Source organism: Botryllus schlosseri, chromosome 16 (genome assembly GCF_051294905.1).
Source record: "Botryllus schlosseri isolate E-star chromosome 16, Bs_hap1, whole genome shotgun sequence".
In the NCBI taxonomy this organism is placed as follows: Eukaryota; Metazoa; Chordata; class Ascidiacea; order Stolidobranchia; family Styelidae; genus Botryllus; species Botryllus schlosseri.
Genome location: NC_137251.1, coordinates 12,451,868 through 12,474,302, shown reverse-complemented (window position 1 = coordinate 12,474,302; position 22,435 = coordinate 12,451,868). Strand labels below are relative to the sequence as shown.

General features: G+C 42.6%; 2 protein-coding genes across 3 annotated transcripts in view; both read right to left on the bottom strand.

The window, feature by feature from the left end:
• The window catches only part of LOC145458237 (integrin alpha-11-like), a 329,408-nt gene that overhangs the window by 9,393 nt on the left and 297,580 nt on the right, over window positions 1-22,435 (bottom strand). The window contains exons 19-21 of the mRNA XM_080336556.1: window positions 1,086-1,236; window positions 939-1,024; window positions 11-250 (exon numbers count right to left, since the gene is read on the bottom strand). Of these exons, the coding sequence (XP_080192682.1) occupies window positions 11-250; window positions 939-1,024; window positions 1,086-1,236 (477 nt within the window). The remainder of the gene's footprint in view (window positions 1-10; window positions 251-938; window positions 1,025-1,085; window positions 1,237-22,435) is intronic.
• Window positions 12,578-20,541, bottom strand: LOC145458242 (uncharacterized). 2 transcript variants are annotated; one of them, XM_080336568.1, is made up of 2 exons: window positions 16,245-20,541; window positions 12,578-12,864 (listed from the first exon to the last, which is right to left on the bottom strand). In XM_080336568.1, the coding sequence occupies exon 1, from the start codon at window positions 20,441-20,443 to the stop codon at window positions 17,219-17,221; it is 3,225 nt and encodes a 1,074-aa protein (XP_080192694.1). In that variant the 5' UTR covers window positions 20,444-20,541; the 3' UTR covers window positions 12,578-12,864; window positions 16,245-17,218. The 2 variants fall into 2 exon arrangements, with proteins under 2 accessions (XP_080192694.1, XP_080192696.1); XM_080336570.1 differs by having other exon boundaries at window positions 12,578-12,853; window positions 16,254-20,541.

The following is a 22,435-nucleotide window of genomic DNA, read 5'->3' as shown; positions in this document are numbered from 1 at the left end:
ATCATCCTACCCATTCCCCAAGAGTGTTACTTGTTTGACTGACGTACACAAATACACGGCCTTCGTCGTAGCTTTCGTTCACATACAGCGGTGCGCCCACTAAAAGATCATCCCGATTGTCGTTGTTGACGTCGAGAGCGAGTACGCTGCCTCCGAAGTAAGATCCCAATCTCCTCTTTGACGGATGGCCCATCAATCGAACGTGGTCGTTGAATTTGTTGTCATTATTCAAAGGTTTGTAGATCACCACCTAGGCGAAGATTAATCAGATAAGTTTGGTTGGGAAAGCGTTGGGTGTAACAAAATTCTAACATGGACGGAACAGGCTAGTGCATTGGCATGCTTCTAATTCGGGAAGCACGATTGAAGACCACACTTCCGCAGCTAAATGGCCATTGAAGCCATGTGTAGAACGAGTTCAAAATACTGATTCCTTATTCATAACGTGAGTCATGGCGCGGTTCCATTGGAAACTTCTGAGAATCATAGAACGGCAATTTCCGCATAATCTGGAACCTATGACTGTTTTTAAGCGCTTCGACGTGTCATCGATACCAAGACTGGATTACGATACGCTGATATCAGAAATATACTGAGTCGGGAAATAAATGCAGGAATTCTAGACTCAGTATGTATAAAGCATCCAAGCCACTTGCTGTTTTTCTCGTGAGAGTTGTTTGAACTTATACACCGGGTCTCATGGGAAAATTGGCCTCGCAGGGGAACGTGTATCGATCTTATAATAAAACTAATCCTATCGCTTTTGGTAGCTGAAATCAATGGATTGAATGATCAGCGCATCGGTACACATTTAGTTCTACAGTCTTCAATCTACTATACGGATAGGCGAAGGGATATATCGTAGAAACTAGCGCAAAATTAGCACATCAAAGTCGCATGAAAATCATGTAAAAAATGGAGGCAGCAATCTAACTTACCGCGCCCATAAGCTTATAGCGAGGAGCTCCGGTGGCGACGTACTCAGTGGTCTCGTCATTGAATGTGCCAGTGGTGACGGAATATCCTGAAGTATCAGAACAAGTCAGTAAATCACGCCATATTTGTCGTCTGGCTTATAAATATACCCATGTAAGATTCCTTTGTCCTGTTTGGCAATACCTTTTGCACCTCCGCATAGGTCGGGATGTCCGCGGTGGTATCATCCATTGTGTCATACTTTGTGACAGTACCAGACCAATCGTAGGCTCCGACAGCGCCCAGGTACAGGCGACCATTCTGAATAAACAATGCAGTTCAATACGCGAACGATATTGATAACTAGGCCTAAGCAACCATTCAGCACAGCATTCACACCACTCATTCTTCAGTCACACTCGCATACAAACGGCGACGCTTTTGCGCATTACGGACGGCGGACGCGTATCGAACACAACTGTACAATATCATGGTTTATTAACATGAAATCTTGACAACGATGATGCTTCTTTCCTGACGACGAAGTATGAAAAGGATACTTACAATCTGCGTAATAAGGAGCTCAGTAGCGACTCTGACTGCAAAGAATAATATGCCATTCTGAGTTCATAATACCCTGATCTCCTAACACAAACAGTGGAACACCTACCAGTTTAACTACTATTATTTCCGGGCGACGACAAGCACTGTCTTTGAAATTCATCACCTCATCGAAATATAAGAGTACTGGAAGGCGTCGCTATATTGCTATGCCATAAGTAGAGCAGTGCAGTGCATGAAAAAGCAGGCGCATGACGCGTTTCCGGCACGCAATACACGCACACACTCATGGCAGGAGTACCAGTCATGACACGGGACTTCGTGCCGTAAAAGGTTCGCTGACGCATCGATTTGCTTGGAATTTCACTTTCTTAGAATGATAGACATTTTGTTTAGCAGGCCTTCTAGCGAAATGCCAACCTGAACAGATTTGCACTACCTTATGGAATTGGACATTTCACTTCTTGAAGGCGTAATAGTGGAAATGCCGATATATTCAGAGTATTCTCATCTGATGTTTGTATAAAATCAGACTAATTAACTTGTCAACTTGTTAACTATTAACGTGGTGGCGATTACACGAAAATAATGGTTTATCACTATATTTCAATTCGATAATGCGCAATTGCTGAATCGATCATTTTCGGACTAGGTGATGACATCACAATCTTCGTCCTTCTTTTGTCTGGCATGGCGGAAATTACCTGACCACAATGACAGGCGCCATAGGCGGAGAATCGAATTTGTAAACTCTCAGCAATAAAAAATTTAGGCTACTTATTATCACTGGACTATAAGACACATGCATGCATCTTTATGATCTTTCACTGAGATGATAACATTTAGTGCCGCCACGCGTATAGGTGACACATTTAGAGGTGATCGATTAAAAGACTATTCCAAGTCATCTCCACTTGAAACTTTTCACTGTATCGCGTATAGTGTTATAAGCTGGTAATTTTTCAAGAAAGCTGGAAAGAAACGGAGAATTCAGAAGTATTTAACGAGAGAAACCATACAATTGCGGGAAGCTACGATGGAAATATGTGAGGGTTAAAAAAATACAAGATTATCATAGCCTACTCGTCGTTACTTTCTATTAATTACAGACGAACAATGCAGTCGCAATCCAAACTCGCATCCATAAGCTGAGTTGTACATTGATTTGAGGCAATAATAAAACTGCTGTACGAAACAGCGATAAAAGCAAATTACAAGTAAATTTCGAATGATTTCAACTGATAAATGACCTCCGACCGAGTACGGCTCATTATAAGAACGTGGTACGACTAACTTTCTATTGGACTTGATAGCGTATAAAATGAAGTTTACATTGTACAAGAAATAGAAAATCGTTGTTGTTATTCACAAGAAAGGATTTGATGCTTTGTCGATTGATGACGGCACCACCACAGCCAATACAACCACGTCCCATTGTACATTGTATGCAATAGGTCATAATGATTAAAGTTCAGCACTGGATCGATTGAATTAATTTTATTGACAGCAGTAAATATATCAATATGGATGGCAGTGGCGAATAATTTCTCTGGCCCGCAGCGGATATTCGTCCGGTAATATGTGCCGTATGGCCTGCGGGGGCATAGCGGTTTTAGCAGATCTTGGTTGATTAGGATTGTGATTTAATAACGTTCCTGGTTAATGATATTTCCCATGTATCCCCAAAATGGACTCCAAGAGAAAGTTCACACATACGCAGAATTGCATTTCATGTCTATGGGGTGTGCTCGAGTATATGTCTTGATCAGTACAACACAAAACTGCGATACAATGAAAAGATCGGAAGGTGTCGAAACGACTCGGAGTAGCTAGCGTGACGGGGGTGTTTTAACGGGTAAGTGGCAATCTATAAGTACCCCAAATTCATTTTACATGAATTGAAACAAACCACTGCATTCATGGAAACATCGTCGGTGGATAGCTCGAGATGATCGCAACGAAAAATGTTGTGATTTGGCAGATTTTGTCGAACGTTAGTTTGCAATGAGAACTATCTGGGATACATAGAACTAATATTGTTCTACTATATACTCATATGTGCTTACTACACCATCTACTGCAGCGGCGGGCAACTTCATCTCCAGTCGGGGCCGGATATGGGAAAATGAAGTAGGCCTAGTTGACGGGTCGGATTCCTGAATCGATACATTAATCGCGTATTTATCCACCTGGATCAGGGGTGGGTAACCTGCGGCCGTAGCAGGGAATTTGTGCGGCCGTCGACAAGTTATTCAATTAGTATGTGCTGGCGGCCGTCGACATGCAAATTGAAATTACGAATTCACTCCAAAATTTTTGAGAGATTTTAACTAATCTTGAAATTTTCTTCGCGTCCCGCGCGTTTCAATGCGACTCGATTTTAATATAGTAGGGTCCTACGCGATCTGAGCCGGAATCGGAATCGTGTGTTCCTCACGAAAGAAATTTGTTTCTGTTACATTCAGACGATTCCAACATATTTCCATTATACCGACAATCCTGATGAGGGGTCAAGAAATAACAGCATGCAAAAAAGTGACTAATAACAATTGGCCCACCCGAAGATGCATATCAATTGAAACTTGCCCTAAATTTTCGAAAGGCTTCCCGCTATCAATTCTACCGGTGAATCTGATCACATGGGCGGAGAAAGGATAAATATTTGATAGAAATATGTGATACCGCTACCATGAAGGAAGGCATTCGTGAGCTAAAAACTTTTCGCGCTTCGCGCGACCATATTCAGTCTTACTAGCTATTCATACCATTACCACTTGCGATTTCGGTGCGTATAAGGCCGATATGAAAAATAGAATAGTCCGAAGTTCACTGGAAATGGAAATGGACAGTTTAACATTGGTATTTTGCGTCCAGTTAGTTAATTACGGCTATGCCCTGCAATGCGACCGCAGGCTATAAGTAATTGAATTGCGGTCGTGGTTAGCAAAAAGGTTGCCCATGCACTTCTGACCTAGATACAAGGAATAAATCGTATTTTATGTAAACTTTATGTTTAAAGCATATAGACCAAAGCAATATTTAATTAATATGTTAATATAATGTACCCAATAGCTGTTGAAGTCAATGAGACATCTGTGGTCGATCACAGTTGCAAACAAGTTGTTCTAACTCTGGCTCCATATCAGACGTAGAAACCCTTATTAAAGACTAAAGACTGACGTAAACATCAGTTTATTGGGACGTAGGTTTGTCTTGTTACTGTTCATGATCGAAAATATTTGCTCGCAAATGTATGTAGACCCGAACAGAAAAGTATAGTTTCAAGGCAATCTGTCTCAGGTTGGCAGATTTGGATTCATTCATTCAGTGACGCAAAAAGTTGTCCATGTTTCAGGTTGGAATTTCTCTTTCATCGTAGAATCTGTCTGCGGGCCGGATCCGGCCTGCGGACCGTAAGTTGCCCGCCCCTGATCTACTGCGAGGCCGTTTTACTTAAGCTCCCCATACCGCACCCTGAGCCAAGCGCCACCATTTCGCCCTCTGAGTGTTCCCGCCCCTTCAAAATCCAAATCGCCCCCTGGGAGCGCTGGAGACAAGGTTAAGAATCACTGGTCTAGATTGTGGTTCTATACCAATACCGAGAAAACCATTACCGAGAATGGACATTACCGAGAAAACCATTACCGAGAATGGACATTACCGAGAATGGACATTACCGAGAATGGTCATTACCGAGAATGGACACCACCGAGAATGAACATTACCGAGAATGGCCAATGTCAAGAATATATAGCTTACTGGGACTGACGTTGTCGAGAAATTTATACCTGAGCATCGATACCGAACGTGGCGACGCCGTGATGCACACACACGACCTGTGCATATGCATAACATGCCTGCAATGCATATATTGCATTCTCGGTAATGTCCATTCTCGGTGGTGTCCATTCTCGGTAATGTCCATTCTCGGTGGTGTCCATTCTCGGTAATGCCATTCTCGGTAATGGTTTTCTCGGTATTGACCGGACACCCTAGATTGTCTACTATGGCTGCTGCTATATCATTACTAACAATAATAAGATAAGATACGGCTGATCGTATATGTAATAAACCAGACATTCGCTTGGCATCCATGGAAAGCGCTGCAATGAAATACGTTTTATAATGCTGTGTTCCAAGCATCACCATTCACCATACTGATAAACCGTAAATAAGTTGTTCGGTCGTTGTATACTGTGTTGTACAAGTGTACACTGTGTACAGTCACTACATTGGCGCGTATACATTTTATGTTGATCTGACTAATTTCTTAGCAGCACGATGTGCGCATGACAGAGTCACAACACAACAGGACTAATTCGAGGACATACACAATCATTCGAGTTCTACTACGGAATTCCTACCTAAGTCTTGGAGGTATATTTAGGCTACTCCTCGCCATCTCATCCGTGTAAGCGGTGTCTTATAAAAGCCTAGAACTGGGCCGTGCTACAAGTCGACAGCTATACGGAATGAAAATGACGAAAATTAGCCTGGTGTAAATGAGCATGAGCATAGTAGTCGGCAAACACCATGAATACCATAAACAACAGCAACACAATCATTGAATATAATCGTTTAATGCAAGTTTTCTGTCACATATTCGTACTTTGTTTTCATGCGATATAACTCCATCTTCCTCGCTGCACAATGTACAATACATATTGCGTCAATTTTTTTCTTCAAATTATACTCGATAATAGATAAAATTATTAGGTTGGCGAAAACCGTTGCACACAAAGTTTGGCTCATTTCCAACCTGTACTCATTGAGTACACATACGGATATAGTCTACTATCCCAATTTATAGAAATGAGCAGTTCAGCGACAGTGCATGGCGAGATTGAGAGAGAGAGAGTCAGGGCTGTTCAAAAAAACTTTTTTTCCTGAATCTTGCTGGCTAGGTGATTAAATCGTTAGGTTGCCTTGAAACAAGACGCACACCTAATTTGAATTCATTCCAAGCGGTAATCGCAGATTTCGTACAGTTTGAAATTTTTGAATTTACCACAAAATCCCAAAAAAATTTGAAATTTTTCTGCCAACCCCATGGAATTGTTGCGCTGTCTTCGAAAACGATGCAAAACAAATTTGACTCAATTCCAATCGTAAAAGCGGAGTTATTTGAGTTTTTCGATGAAAATTCTTGGATTATCCACCTATTTCGGTTCGCTCCTATCGGACGACTAAAAAAGGTCATCAACATTCAAGTGGCCCGTGCAGTGGTTCTTAAAACTCATGTGTCTCTTTGGTCGAAAAGGTTGGCCACCCCTGGGCGATAACCAGATGGATGTCTGCTTCCAAGAACAAGTATTATTGAAACCTTTCTATCATTTCATTATGTCGCAATCTTGTGGTGTTTTGAAAGGATAGAATTATTATTAAACTGATGATGGCTCTAAGTCCAACATTTGGTGGTGCTTGACTTCCCGTTACTCGTTCAAGAAAATGTCGGTTCGCAAATACTTGGTCGCGACACATTCCAGTCTGTGTCGCGCTGTATTTTTATGGCATAAGGTAAATAAGGATCGCGTTTTATTGAACTTCACTACTTTTGTACATTTCACTGATTCCACAAATATATCATTTCTCTTGAAAGCAACAATAGCTGAGAATATCCCGCAGATAGTTGTCGAATATAAAGCAGTGGCGGTAACGACGATATAAGTCGGCATATTTTTATGCTGCCTTTACTTTAGCCGTAATCTGACGTTAGCCATGTGTGCGATTCGATTTCTCTGGATTCCGAGTTGGAAGTGACACGACGGTGCGACCACAGATATTTTAATGATATTTTTGTGTAACTAACATATTCTTCAAGTAAACTGCATATAACGGTTCCGCTAGGCGTTTTCGCTTCTCTTACTTATTGTATTCCACTTTTCCATAAAACTCTAAACTCAATGTGTACTTTTTCTCTTTTCGAATTGGGTGTCAATGTGTTCGACTTGTTCCTAGTGGTAACTATAGGAACTAGAATGAATAACCACATCACAGCAGTCGGGTGGTTATAATGTGGTCTATGACCTTGGCCATGACCATAGACCTACTGAACAGTTGCTTTCTGGAGAGATTATTTAATGGAAGTGCATGTTTCCTTCGAAACATCTCAACATTTGTCACAAATGTGCATGTACTGGATACAACAACCATTTGTCGATCTACATTCAGAATTGCTTCGCGGGCCGGATGCGGCCCGCATGTTTGAAACCCCTGGTTTGGTGAGTCACCTTATTTCGCCTAAACGCGCTAAATCTCTATAATTCACGATTGAATCGGTCCTCTCGATCTGGATCCTCTCTCTGCTGATGTAATCAGATTTAGCGGTCGAGCTGAGTGAGGAGTGTTGTTCGGGCGGACCCGTTGGTATTTAGGGCTGGGCATAATGATTCGAGTACTCGAATCTGAATCGAGTAATAATTTTGATGATTCGAGTCGAGTAGTAAAAGACGATTTTTTCGAGTACTGAAATTATACGCATCTCACCACTGAAAGGTAATTTATCAACGAGAGTTATAGTTTCGATACTAATTTTCACTGTTGAATCCTTGACACCTAGTTTGGCGATAGCGGGGGAGATAGTGTAGTGGTTACGATAAGCGCCCAGCACGAAGAAGGACCGGGTTCGATTCCCGTCGGAGGTTTATCTGGGCTCCTCTTCCCCTGCCGTTGCCGTTCTTACGGCGACAAAAAAGCCCAGACAAAGACCCGACGAAAGAGAGCACTCACAATGAATGGAAAGAACTAGTAGAAAGGGTCGCGGCTTCAAAGAGAACAACATCGAAAAAGGACTGTGACATCGGGCACTCTAGGCCGAGGTGGATGTTAGAGTAAAGGATCGCTACTGATGCGTGTCGTTCGACATCCTCCTATCTGTTCATGACATCGCATTGTGTCTTATCGCATTGTGCATTGTGTGTGACTTGTTCAGATCAAAAATATATCCCAACCATGTTATGTTATGTTATCGTAGCGCACGAAACATATAGTACAAAGCTACGAAGGTTACTGGACGTAGCACATTTCCGAAGTCATGATCATCCCACATTGTCGCCAAGTGAAATTAAATCGGTATTGCCGAAAAAATATCAAAGTATCATTTATGAGATGGATAACAGGCGTTATATTCATTGTGGGGGCACAAACGGTACATATTTGAACTTTGACGTATTACATTCTGTTATGACGTCATAATGAGTGATACTCGATTACTCGACTCGACTCGAAGCATATTACGTAGGCTTACCATACGTCCTCTTTTAAGAGGATTTGTCCTCTTTTTTGACTTTTTTGAAAGTGTCCTCGGAGTGTGGCAGCCGTGCTCTATACTGCCCATTACGTCAGTTGTTGTATCATCGCATCGTGCTTTCACTTCCTCTTTTGCTTCTGGCCGCTTCGGCGGACGGACGTATAATAAAGCTCTGCAGCAGTTGTTGAATCGTGTGTGATCAACTACAGACGGAGGTCAGCTACAATGGCGAGCACGCTAAAAACGTTACTTCATTAATTATGCTGCAAGTCTGAAGATTCCTGGACAGTAACGGTATGCTGAAAGTTGGCGGAAATTCGATTACGGCATTGGCTATTTGAACCGATTGAAGAAGCAGTTTTGCATCGATATGAGAAGTTTGAAGACTTGACTGATGGCTTCACTTCGTAATGACCAGGCCGTGTTATTTTTGGCATTTTAGGAGCCAGATGCCAAAACTGCCAAAAATAAAAATTTGAAAATGCCAAAAATAACTTAATTTTTGGCATATGCCAAAAATAACACGGCCTGCCAATAGTGTATTTCTTTCATAGTGTTGTGTTAACAGGACCGCATTACACGCGAGAAGAGCGTGTGTGAAGGGCAGGATTCTTACTCTATGGTTCCAGCCTACCCATCAGGGCAAAAAGCATGGTGTCCTATATGGTGTGGGCACAGCGAGATTGAACGGCTGACTGCATTTGGTTTACGTCATACTTTCCATTTGTCCAAAGGCAATTTTACGGCCATTTTTGACCGGCTTGCCGAGCGCAAAATTTGATAAAACGGATATCAATGGAAAGCTGCCGCTGTACTGATTACTAAAATATAAATTGTATTCTGCTCATGGATCTGGAACCCCCAAATTCAACCACGATTTTGGCATTGTGATCGAGTTGAACATTGTGACACAACAAACAGTCCAGCTATTTCTGAGCTGCAGTCTCGTTTTGCCAGACAGTCTTGTTGCGTTAATGTTCTTAAACAAGCTAACCTTCCCAGGACTCTTCCATGTGAGTTGATAATATTAAAGCCATCTGACGTGACAAAAGTCCTCCTAAAATATATCGGTAGACTGATGGAGAGGGGATGGTCGCGCTACAAAATAGAATGTGTTGAGAGACAACACAGGTAACTCCTGGAAAAGTATCGGGAAGAAAATTCTCTCCGCGATGAGATCGATGGCACTAGCGCAATGATCTCTTTTCATGATGCTTGGAAGGCGGTTCTTGCCCTCTGAAATTTTGAAGCTCTGAAAACCTCTTTGTGGAGGACTGGCACCATTCTTTCCCTCAACGGCTACTGTTGAAGCCGATATTTCCCAGATTCGTTGGGCGAAAAATTAATTCAGGACAAATTTTGCTGACCTGAGTTTGGAAGCACTGTTACAGTGCACACAATTTAAGTCTATTCAAAAGCTGCAACAATCAAGCGTTGGGCGTGTTTGTTAGGCTTCTCATTCTTTTTGCTTATTGGCACCGATTACGAATGGATACTGCACATTTTGTGGTTTCGTTTGATATTATTAACCTATGTAATCGTTAGGTTTTTTCTTCTTATTGTTTGTTGGTACTGATTATAAGTGGATGCTGCACATTTTTTGGTCTCTATTGATAAACTGACCCAAATAAAGCGTTTTTATGACTAATTCGAGTCTGAAAATATCTATTTAGAGGTCGATGCCAAAACTGCCAAAAATAAAAATTGAAAAATGCCAAAAATAAGCTATTTTTGGCAGTTTTGGCATATGCCAAAAATAACACGGCCTGGTAATGACTGTTTCACTGGCGGAACTGATGTGAGCGCGCGTGGAGGGGATGGAGCTTGTGACTCTCCCGGTCCGATGTCATGAAGAGGGGATGGAGCATGTGACTCTCCCGTTGATGTGGCGCGGCGTTGTTAGGGTTTTAGTTTAGGGAATTGTTCACTGATGTTAGTTTAGGGTTAGTGTTCTGCTAATGTGATGCGGTCATGCGGATGTTTGCGATTTTGTTGGTGATTTTGAACTTGTCGGTTTTGATGTTGCTGTTTTTTTTTATTGTAGTTTGTGAGAGTGCTTTTATAGGCACTTCTCAAGTTTGATGGGGAATAGTGTGGCAGCCGTGCTCTATACTGCCCATTACGTCAGTTGTTGTATTATCGCATCGTGCTTTCACTTCCTCTTTAGCTTCTGGCCGCTTCGGCGGACGGACGTATAATAAAGCTCTGCAGCAGTTGTTGAATCGTGTGTGATCAACTACAGACGGAGGTCAGCTACAGGAGGACGCCCTTTTGTCCTCTTTTTTGAGATTTTGTCCTCTTTTTTGAAAATTTAGGTCAGATTTAGAGCAAATTGCGAGTGATATGCCGCAAGTTAGCACAGAAGTGACGCTCCGGCGGATATTTCGGAGTGAAAAACGGTGAATTTTAGCTCTGAGCGAAAAGATGACCTTTTTTTTTTTTTTTAGTCATCCACCTGGCAATGTGGAGAGAAAAACGGTATTTTGAGCTCTGAGCAGAAGTGATGACTTTTTTTTTTTTTAGTCAACCGATCACAAAGTGGGAAAAATTCACCGGTTTTTCAGAATTCTACTCCGGTTTTTCTGAAAAAGTGTCCTCTTTTTACATTTTCAAAATATGGTAAGCCTAATATTACGTGATTCAGAATCGAATCACTCAGGTACTCGATTTTGCCCAGCCCTAGGTATAACGACTTCGTTACATGATGATATTTCGTGGCCCTCCATATAAATGTTACGTCAAAAGATATTGAAATCGTCAGAACGTACTAAACTAGAAGACGCTCACGATTTCAAATTGGTATTTCTTTACTGGCAAATAATTTTTTCCTGTGGGGTTTAGATCGACAGGACAGGAACATTCGGCACCAGCCATTTAGGCTAATATTGGCAATTAAACATATATGCATTGTATATATTTTAGGGTTAGCCTACCATATTTTGGAAATCTGAAAAGAGGACACTTTTTCAGAATTTTCAGACTTGCATAACCGGAGAAGAATTCTCAAAAAACGTTTTTTTTCCCACTTTGTGTTCGGTTGACTACAAAAAAAAGGTCATCTTTCCCGCCCAGCGCCCAAAATACCGTTTTTTCCTCCACATTGTCAGGTGGTTGACTATAAAAAAGGTCAACTTCCCGCCCAGCTCCCGAAATACCCGCCGGACCGTCACTTCGTTGCTGATTTACGGCATTTCAGTCGCATTTTGCTATATATATGACCTACATTCTCAAAAAAGAGGACAAAAGGGCTTCCTCCGAGGACACTTTCAAAAAAGAGGACAAATCCCCTAAAATGAGGACGTATGGTAACCCTAATATTTATATATATATATCGAAGTTTTCGGTCAGTACAAGGGCATTCCTTTTCGGCTGAGGTCTTCTTGCTGCTGATCGTTCTGGCACACTTCTCGGAGTCGCATGTTACATGGCTATAGCTTCATACGTCTTGGTGCGTCGTGGCACAGTGACGCCCGACGCCAAAGTGCCTACTTCTATAAATCATGCGTTATATTTGTTGGTGGGAGGGTACCCAATAATCAAGACATTTGGCAACAGTAAATAGCGCACAGCACGACCTTTTTTTAGACAGTTGCATAAATTTCCAAAACAAGACTCTAGAATTCATGTTACTTCACGAAATAATTTAGGGCCCCCTTCGAGCTCGGGCCTCTCCAATTGCGATGATGGGGGGGGGGGCAGTTACGGTCCTGCCTACAGGTGGTACCTTCTTTCTACATTTATCCCATATCTCAACTTGTGAGTGAGGTTAAACTGATATTTGACAAAAAGTACTAACTAGTAACTATTTATGTCTCTGCTTGTGTCCAAATAATATCCTGCTGATCAGGAGAATTATTGTTGGTGTCTTGATTATATTTTCAAATAATATCAAATCAGGCAAACGTTTGCAAGGAGTGTAATATTGCACATAGCATGGTTCGCTGTCGCAATACATATATCTATATATGTTATTAATAACATAAGTCAAATCAGGCCAATAAACGAAAATTTGGAATGGTGGTGAATTTTTCCAATGATGAGAAGCACAGGACACATTGTAACGTAATAAAACAGACGACGTCACTATGTTCAGGTCGGAATTCAAGAGGCAAAGGAGTCATCTGGCTTCTTGGCTACGCCTGTGGCCAGGCGCGTAGCCAGGGGGGGGTTTCGGGGGTCGAAACCCCCTCCTTTAGAAACGCGAAACCCCCTCCTTTAGAAACGCGAAACCCCCTCCTTTAACGCGAAACCTTGCTCTTTTTAAATGACCGCTCTGACGCTAATAGTCGGTTGCAATTCAATAAGTCGTATTATCAGTATTGCGCGCGGCGAATTAACGAAAGTCGCGGCCAATTAACGAAAGGCGTGTTGCTAATTAGCCAGATTCGTCCGTGCGCATTGCACTGCACAATGTAACGCGACACGATCTCCCGCTGAGATGATTGGCGAAATCGGGTCATTCATTGTCGCGCGTTCGGCAATCATTGCTAGCCTGACTTACCGCGTCTCCGACAAGCCTAATTCCGCTGGCTTGAATAATCACATCTGCAATAGGCTCTGTGCGCACGATATCGTCACTGGCCTTCACAATCACATCTGCATTGGCTTGGTGTGCATGTGCACGATATCTTCGCTGGCAATCACAATCGCATCTGCAATAGGCCTAGTACTAAAGATATCGATAGCCTAACTACCGCGTCTTGGGCCTACCATGCTTTGGCTCCTATTTCTCGATGGCTTAGATAAAATGCTATTAAGTATAAGCTGATTAGCGATTGTGATTAAAGAGTGACATCTCGTAACTGAATGACCAGGGATATCTAGAACTTCGGGATGGGACACGGTTTTAAGGGGCGACCGATAGCAGGCCGATGTCGATGCAACCATGTACCTAGAAAAAGTACTGAGAAAACATCCAGGACATGTGTTTTGTTCATGTTTATTAGGAAACAACATAAAAAATGATGACCAGGATGTCACAGTTGTGATGGTGACGTCAAAATGGGAAATCGAACACTGGCCTAGCATTTAGCAGAAGCCTTTGAGGTCAGTTTACGGATCTTGCGAAAATTTTTCTTCGGTGCCTCCTCAAGCATCGGTTTGCTATTCAAACGCTTGAGGTGATTCTTTGCAAAACAATTAAAAGCACTTTGCACAATAAGATTGAAGTTCGAATGACTAGATTTACATTCGACTTCCATTAGGCGACAAAGAACAGAAGAAGAAGACACAACATGACGCATTGCATCTAAGAAAACATTGCGCTGATTCATACAACACATCAGCTTTTTTAATGTATCTTCATCTGCTGAAACAGCTGAGAAATACTGCACAGCCAATAATGTAATAGCATAGCAAATTTCAGTCGGTTCAGCAAGTCCTCCACGATCTGCCATGAGAAATATTGTTTTATATTTCTCAGGAATGCCGCCCTGAAGATCTGGAGCATTATTAATACCGGATATAAGCATGCCTTTGCAGTCGTCACAATTCCTACGGCGAAAAATTGAGCGACCAATGTACCCACTAACGTAGAATACAACAGATGCATCAGTATCGTCCACATCATCCGTGTCAGCAGTTTGCATAAAGTCAGCAAGCCACTGGAAATCTTCGCGGTTTGCTGATGCATCTTCCTCGCCCGGTTCATAACTGGTGATTACTCCGGACAGTTTGTCCTGTCGCAGCAGGCTTAGACACCGGATTTTCTTTTCCGCCAGCAGCAATTGCTTCACAGACATGAAGAAATTACCGCCATTGCTCTGGCGGTACATCCCAAATCGGGCTTCGATCGGGTCCGACATTATTTTGCCGGATAATAAATATTGCACATTGTGGTTTGCTTGAAGATACTCCGTCAACGATAGCACAGCCCCCATTGTCTGAATACAGGCCATGAATGTTTCATTGCTGAGACCAGCACGACCCGATTTTTGCCAATCCTTGAAAATGTCTATGGCTCTTCTTAAATAGTTAACACCGGGATGATCTTCACCCATGTGCAGTGGCGTAAAAAATGAATTCCTCTTCCGCAGGGCTGAAACGAATATTTTGTTGCATTAGGTTGAAGTCAAATTACAGCGAGAAACGTGTATAATGTAACTTACCTTTACTTGGGCTTTTAACGGACATGATATTCCAAATGGTGAGGATGAATTCAACATATCGTGAAGTTTCCTTAAATTCTGGATGTCCATCCGCTGCGAAGTGTTTTAGTCCCAGTACCGTTGATTCGCTAAACACGCTCAAAGCGTGCTGGGGCGAAGTTCGAGCAATGCTGCTGGGGTCAAGAGATACTTTTTTGAGCTGATGTGCAACTTTCAATGTCTTGCCTTCTTCCAGAGCATAGAGGTTTTTGATATGGAGGAACTTTGCATGGCATGGCCCATCAAATATATCCTCATTGCCTTTAATAGGGGGATGCATCTGCTTCTTATTCACAAAATGGTTGAAGATGTTTTTGAAATTGTGAGTAAAATCAAAAATCAGGAATAATTTTTTTCCTGGTCGATGAGGATGTTCGATGCTGTGACAAAGTTCTCCATTACAGAGATCCATGAACAATTTCCGGTTACAGACATGATTGTCCGTTGATATTGCTATCACCAGTAGCATATCGTTGATCGTTTCCATTACTATATCAAACCATGTTCGCAGCGTCTTAGTGTCAAGTTTGTCAACCGGAATGAGACAAACCACATCCTTGTACTTCCCGAAAAGTGATTGCACCATGAATGTTAGAACCGTCTTGGCGGTATTCCCACTTTCCGTTAAACCAATGAAAGAACCGCTTGTATATTCCACGCGCTGTGCTGTGTAAACCTCATCTATCATTAAGGTGACAATTTTTTCTTCTTCGGATAAAGATTTAGTCCTTTCCTTCAAATATCTCATATCAAGTTTGCCTGGCGTCACTGTCATATCTTCACATAGTCTACGCAGGTGGCGCACTGAAGATATCCCTGTGAATGACATCGAATGTCCGCAATCATGTTCGACGCGTGCGTACATGCGTAATTGATTTCCACTAGTCTTCAGTTATAGTCCAGTAGGCGTGAGTTATAAGAGGTAAGGTTTGAACCACCTGAAATCGGCGTCATTATAGCACATATTCCATAAAAACTCGTAAATTTTTACTTGCGCAAATCGTCGCCGAGGCTACGTAAGACACAAGACGCAATGATGAGCAGGCGTATTTAATTGTTGGACGCTTTGATAAGCGCGCGAATTTAATTGTTCAGCGCGTTGATAAACGCTCGTATTCAAATGTTCGACGCGTGCGTATTTCATTGTTCACGACAGATCAGGGAGTCGCTAATTACCAGTACTTCCGGACTCGTCGACAAGCTTATCATACGCCTATAATCGCCAACACGGGGATGTTGTATAATCGTTATTTACGCATCGCATGTACTTAACCCTAATGAATCGATGCTACGTTACTAAATTCGGGAAAAATCGAAACCCCCCCCTTTTATTTCAAACCCCCCCCTTATTTTTCGGCTGGCTACGCACCTGCCTGTGGCACAGATAGCAGGGTAGGCCTATATGATATGATAACCAATGAGAAACCCAAATCAAAATTACATACCATTCAAATACAAGCAATACCGTAGACTTGACTTTGAATGGATTCACTGGCTGTTGCTAAGCTGAGCGAAAACAATGAAAAGCTAAGTTCCAGCCAGAGGTGGTCAGTATCAACGTCCATCTACTTTTTTGGAGTAATTAAGTATATTTACGTACTTCCGCTTACTCAAGTAGTTGTGTTTTTAGAGTACTCCAACTGGTGCTTACCAGTTCTCAAGGAAAACTATTTACTTTTTACACTTTGGATTTTGAAAATTATTAAGTAGTTTTGCAATGAGTTTGTATAGCTTTTATGAGTGACATTGTCATGTATCACGAAAATGGAATATATTTGTATTGTATGTTAGTCGCGAAAATACATTTTGCAATTGAAAAAGTAGCCACCTATAATAAACTACTAAAAATATGCTACCTGTGATGAAATCTAATTTTCAAACTACTCGAGGATTTTTCAGACCTTTCTATTTTTACTTCAACTTGAAGTAGTTTTGACGTGGCCTAGTAATTGCTACTTCTACCTGCAATTGAGTAGAAATTTATGGCGTTAATACTTTCGACCACCTCCGACTTTGACTTGGCGTATCTGAAACGACGAATAGAATATAGAAAAAGACAGCGGCATACACACTTTTGGTCACAACAGATCACTTTACAGAAGATACATTGGTAGAATACACAAAAATCTTTACTATTCGGGGGAACATTCAAACTGCAAGACAAAATAGTCCATTTTCAATCGTATATGATCACGAAAATTGCTCTCAGTTACAGGTTGGCCAGAGTCATTTCAGGCTGCTGAAAAATCAAGCATCTATCAACATAAACAGTCAATCCTATTGCATATATTACGTGGTACAAGAAAAAAAGTCTTCAAAAAGGCTGTAAATATTCGACTCGGCCTGATCAAGAAAGCCAATCCAGATCGTCGTCATCATCCCCTTCATCAAACAACGGTGGAGGCGTAGGCTTGGAATCGTCAAGAGAAACCCTGTCACTTCGGTCAGTATCACCGTTTTCAGCAGGCATGGTTGACGATTTACCATCTGACGACTGAACACTGCTATCTTCTGAGCCAGTATTTGCTTGGACATCTGCATTCTCAGCATCACCGGTATCAGAATCAACTGCGTCTTTTTCTAGAATCTGCTCAACATCAGGGGTTACAGTAGATTTGTCAGGCTCCGGCACATTTTCCTGACGCTTACCGTCTCCAGTATCACACTGCAAATGATCTGCAGGAGAGCTGGCGTTCACCGGCTCGCTGGCGTCAACCGATTTCGGCGAAACTTCCTCTGCCGTGTCATTAGATTCTAAACGCACAGCTTCATGCTTTGTATCAGCCGCATCAACTTCCGCATCCTCGGCGCTTTCCTCGTCTCCGTCACTTTCCTCGTTTTCACTCTCCTCTTCCTCCTCAGATTCTACGGATTTCAGCAAACTCAACGTCGTCGATTTGATGACCGAAAGAACAACGGAATGCACTTTACCGCCAGCGTATTCGGTGTCAGGTTCGATTTGCGATCGGATGTCTTGGAAAACGCGATTCATCACCGCCTTTATCTTCCCTTCCGGACTCTCGACGGCGTCCTTATCAGACAGTTCCGATATCTTGTCCTCGTACTGTTGCTTCATCGATATCGCTTGCTTCCGCAAATTTTCGTACTTTTGCTGCACGCCATCCAACTCGGACAACCGGCCTCTCAAGCCTTCTTCTTCGCCGACCTTCGCTTCGTACGCTTTGCGAATTTGAAGCAGTTTTTGTTGGAAGGCTTCCGTCTTTTTAGCGAGACCCTCGTTTTCGTCTTCCAGATCTTTGATCTTGTCTTCCGCCGCTTTCGATACCCTGGCGACTGCGTTTTTACATTTCTCTTTCCAATTCTCTTCGACCGTTTCCTGCCTTTGAAGAGCGTTGTCGTGATACTTCTTTTGAGCACGAGACATTTCTTCTTCGTGCCGCGATTTCGATTCCAGGATATCTTTTTTCAACGTTTCAATTTCCGACTCTAGAGCGCGTTGGGTTTTGACACTGTCGCCTTTTTCTTGCCGCACGGCCGCCAAGTTTTCTTCTGAAGCTACCTTCAGTGTTTCGATTTCAGATTTAGCCGCCGATAATCGCGTCTGTGAGGCAGACAGCTCCTTTTCCAACTGTTCGATACGTAATTGATTCTCCTGCTGTCCGGCAGTTGCTTTTGCCACCTTTTCCAAAGACTTTGCTCTATCAGTGGCGTCAGCCAAGGCGAGTTGCAGCTCGCATATTTTCGACGCGCTATCACTCACCTTGTTCGACAACTCCAATTTCTCCTGCTCCAATTTCAAATTCTTTTCTTGCGTTAACCCCATGTGTTCGTTAAAAGTGCTGCTGCGTTTCGCCATCTGGTCATGACTTTCTTCGATCAGTTTCTGATTTTTTTGCATGAGATCTGTGATTTTATCGCTCTGCTGTTGTACGAGCTTGTCTCTGTCTACAATTTGTTTCTTCACTCGTTCGTTTTCTTGCATGATTCTCTGGATGTTGAAGGATATTTGCGCGGCGTCCATCATATCAAAAGATTGCCTGTATTCGTTATGCTCTTTCGATTTTAATTTGCCAACCTTCTCCGATACTTCATCCACTTTCTCCATCAAGGATTTCAACTTTTTATTACTGCTCTGCGACTCAGTGAGAATGGCGGGCAATATATCAACACCGGGTGTAATAAATTGCTGCTGAAACGAGGGATGATAAGCCTGCCGCGACACATCATTTAATCCTACGACTCCGGGATGATGATAATGCACGTTACTGGGCATGGCCGGTTGCATAACAGGCATTTGTGTTGCATGCATATTCTGTGGACTGTACGCGATCCTTTGATACTCAACCGGTGGAGCAACTGGATTTGATTGCAATCCTGGACTATTTGAATACACACTGCGATTATCAGCTTGATTTGGAGCGTTGTAGACTTCAGGAGTTACAGAATGAGGAGAAACAGGCGATTCTTGTGGTTGCATCGTTGGTTTCACCGGAAGCATTGGCTGGCCTACTCTAGCCATTCTTGATAAAATATCTGCTTTTCCCGTGTTCGATGGATGACCTGCCATTTGTTCATTCAAAGACGCAGTCCGTTCTTTAACCGTGTCTTGCGGAAATTCAGGAATGTTGTCCGACTGCGCAGAAGGAGCATTGTTCAATGAATTCGTGCTGCTAGTTCTTCCATCCTTTTGTACTACTGGAGGAGACGGGTCAGACTGTGGCATTGGATTCGCGTGCTTCATTCTGATGATATCGACTTCGAATGACAATATCGAATTGGCCGGCACACGATTACCAACAGCTTTAGAGCCATACGCCAGAGCTGGCGGTATAATCATAAATCTCTTTCCTCCTTTTTTCATACCCAGCATACCTTCCTCCCAGCCTTTAATTACTTTACCTTTACCAGTTTTGAAACGAAAAAATTTGTCGGTGTTATGGTTCGAATCAAACACAGAGCCCAAAGCGCCATCTTGTGGCTTGACAAGCCAACCTGTATATTTAGCCTCAACAGAATCTCCAACGGCCATGGGCTGAGAATTGGATTCACCGTGATCAAGGTCTTGGGATATCACGCCATATTCACTTTGGCAATGGTATTTTGCAAGACAAATTTGCTTAGCAAAGTTTGTCAACTGCTCCAGTGAGGGAAATAGTATCGACCACGCTTGACGCTGATCATCATGAAAGCTGGCGTAATTGTTAGGCTGAACATTGAACTGAAAGTTATGCGAAATCTTTGCTGTCGTCACTGGTTGTTGTTTGCTTACGTACATCAATATCTTGTAGTCTTTCTCTGCATAATTACTAAGTAAGGCCATCCCGAGCCTGCCCTGAGACTCGTACTGATTTCCAATGTACTTAAAAGCGGATATAGCAACAGCAGCTGCTACACCACCAGCACTAGCAGGCTTCTTTTCCTCCTTTGCCACTTGTGGTTTTTCAGATCTTGGAGGTTTCGGGGCGGTATATGTCAAACTTTGATTGCTGCCAGCTCGATTGTCCATCTGTGCGTTCATACCAAACAGGGATCCAAGGTTTGACGACATCCCGCCAAGAGATGGTGCAAAATCGTCGTCGTTCTCGTTATCACCAAGTGTTAAGTAGCTCATGGTCAAAAACGGACCCTAATCTGACATCAATACGGATCTTGAAACAAAAGGAAGGCACATATATTAGGCTAATATGGAAAAGATATTTGTGTTATAAAATTGGGTCAATTCCGTTAAATCCCATTTCATGTCACTGGCTCAACTCGAATTGACACATGCACAACACATCAGGGTTGTAATGACTCGAGTCATGACTCGACTCGTGTCTGACTCGAGTCGCGATTTTATGATGACTCGACTTGAGTCATTTTCAAAAAATGCGGAAATGACTCTACTCGAGTCAATCTGTGTATTGACTCGACTTGGACTCGAGTCATTGCGCATGAGTCGAACCAAGTCATATGACTCGAGACTCAGATGGCCAAGACCGACATTTCATTGTAATTTCGAAGAATAGTAAAGTAACCACACTATTGGGATTTCGTCTATTGGTACTTGTACTTGCGACCAGAAACTGCTAAAAATGAGGAAAATTAGTATATTGTGAATGCAAACCATGCGACATCACCAAACAGAGTTATAAAAAGCGGATTTAGCAAGACTTCAACTGGAAACTGGTCAGTCACCACAATGACTTGGACTTGTCTCGAGTCATTTACTATGACTCGGACTCGACCCTCTGCTCGCTGACTTGGACTTGACTCGGTGTTGAATTGAAAATGACTCGAGTCAAAACTATAAGTGAGATTGACTTGTGACTCGGAGCCTTTTGACTTGGTTACAACCCTGTAGCACAAACACACAAACTACCACTGAATGGGACGTTAAGCCTACATATTTCAGTCCATGATGTTTTTGCGGCATCCGGCATTTAGGCCTACATATAGGCTACGCGGGGGAGATGGCGTAGTGGTGACGATAAGCGCCTACCGCCCAGGCGGCCTGGGTACGATTCCGCGTCGGAGGTTATCTGGGTTCCTCTTCCCCCGCTTCGCTGTTGATACGGCGACAAAAAAGCCCAGAAGAAAAACCTATGAAAGAGAGGACTTACAAAGAATGGAAAGAGCTGCGGAATAGAGACGAACATAAAAAAAAGGAATAGTGACTTTGGGCACTAGGCCGAGCCGCCGAAGTGCATTGCCTTTTTTCGCATTGCACATTGTGTGTGTCTTGTTCAGATGAAAATATAATCTGACGATTATTGACTATTGATACACCAACTCTTGATATAAATATACGTACGTGATCTGTGCATGCATATACCAATATACCATGACCCGGATTGGAAACAGTGGTTGTTTTCGTCAACAAGTTGCGCGTGAAAGGGTTTCCTTCATAGAATAAAGAAGTAATTAAACGGAAAGTTGCGCGTGACGTTACCACCAATTCTACTCTGGACCACGAGTGCATGATGTACATTAGTATACATATGCCGCTGGACAAGGAAGGTACAGATAAATAGCCTTGTATATGGCTTTACAAGTTTTTCACTACCCCTCCATGCTATCCCGGAAATGCTCAACTCGCCTTGGAGTGGGAAGTCGCAGGTCGCAGCTATACCAGATTTACTGATCAGGTCTTTGTTTTGGTCCGAGCCGGCCGAGGATTGAACCCACAGCCCAGGTCCCTACTGGAATTTCGATACGTTTTGCCTGATATATCAGGTGAGAAGCAATGATTCTCCATGTTAAAGTTATTGGTAATCTTAGCGCTGGCGGCCACACCTCAAAATTCAATATAACCGGTATTATCCGAAAGCTATTGTTGTACTGATTCCGAATATATAATTTTTATCTGGTTCCGGGCACTGGAACCCCCCCAAAAACGAACCCAAAGATGAAAATTCCCATTGTTTTAGACAATCGGAAATCTCCTAAACAATGCGCGATCGAATCCGCGAGCCCATTGTGTCGCCACAAATAGTCCACTCGGACTTACGAAGTGTTCCCAGTGATACTTGGCATAATCCAAACCGTTACGCATGCTGTCGATCGCGTAGGCATTCAACTCAACGGCTTTTTTACAGTGCATTCATTGACGGACGGAGTAGAA

What these genes read in the sequence shown, in the direction of transcription:
- LOC145458242 (XM_080336568.1), bottom strand. Translation starts at nt 20,443, where the DNA reads ATGAGCTACTTAACACTTGGTGATAACGAGAACGACGACGATTTTGCA.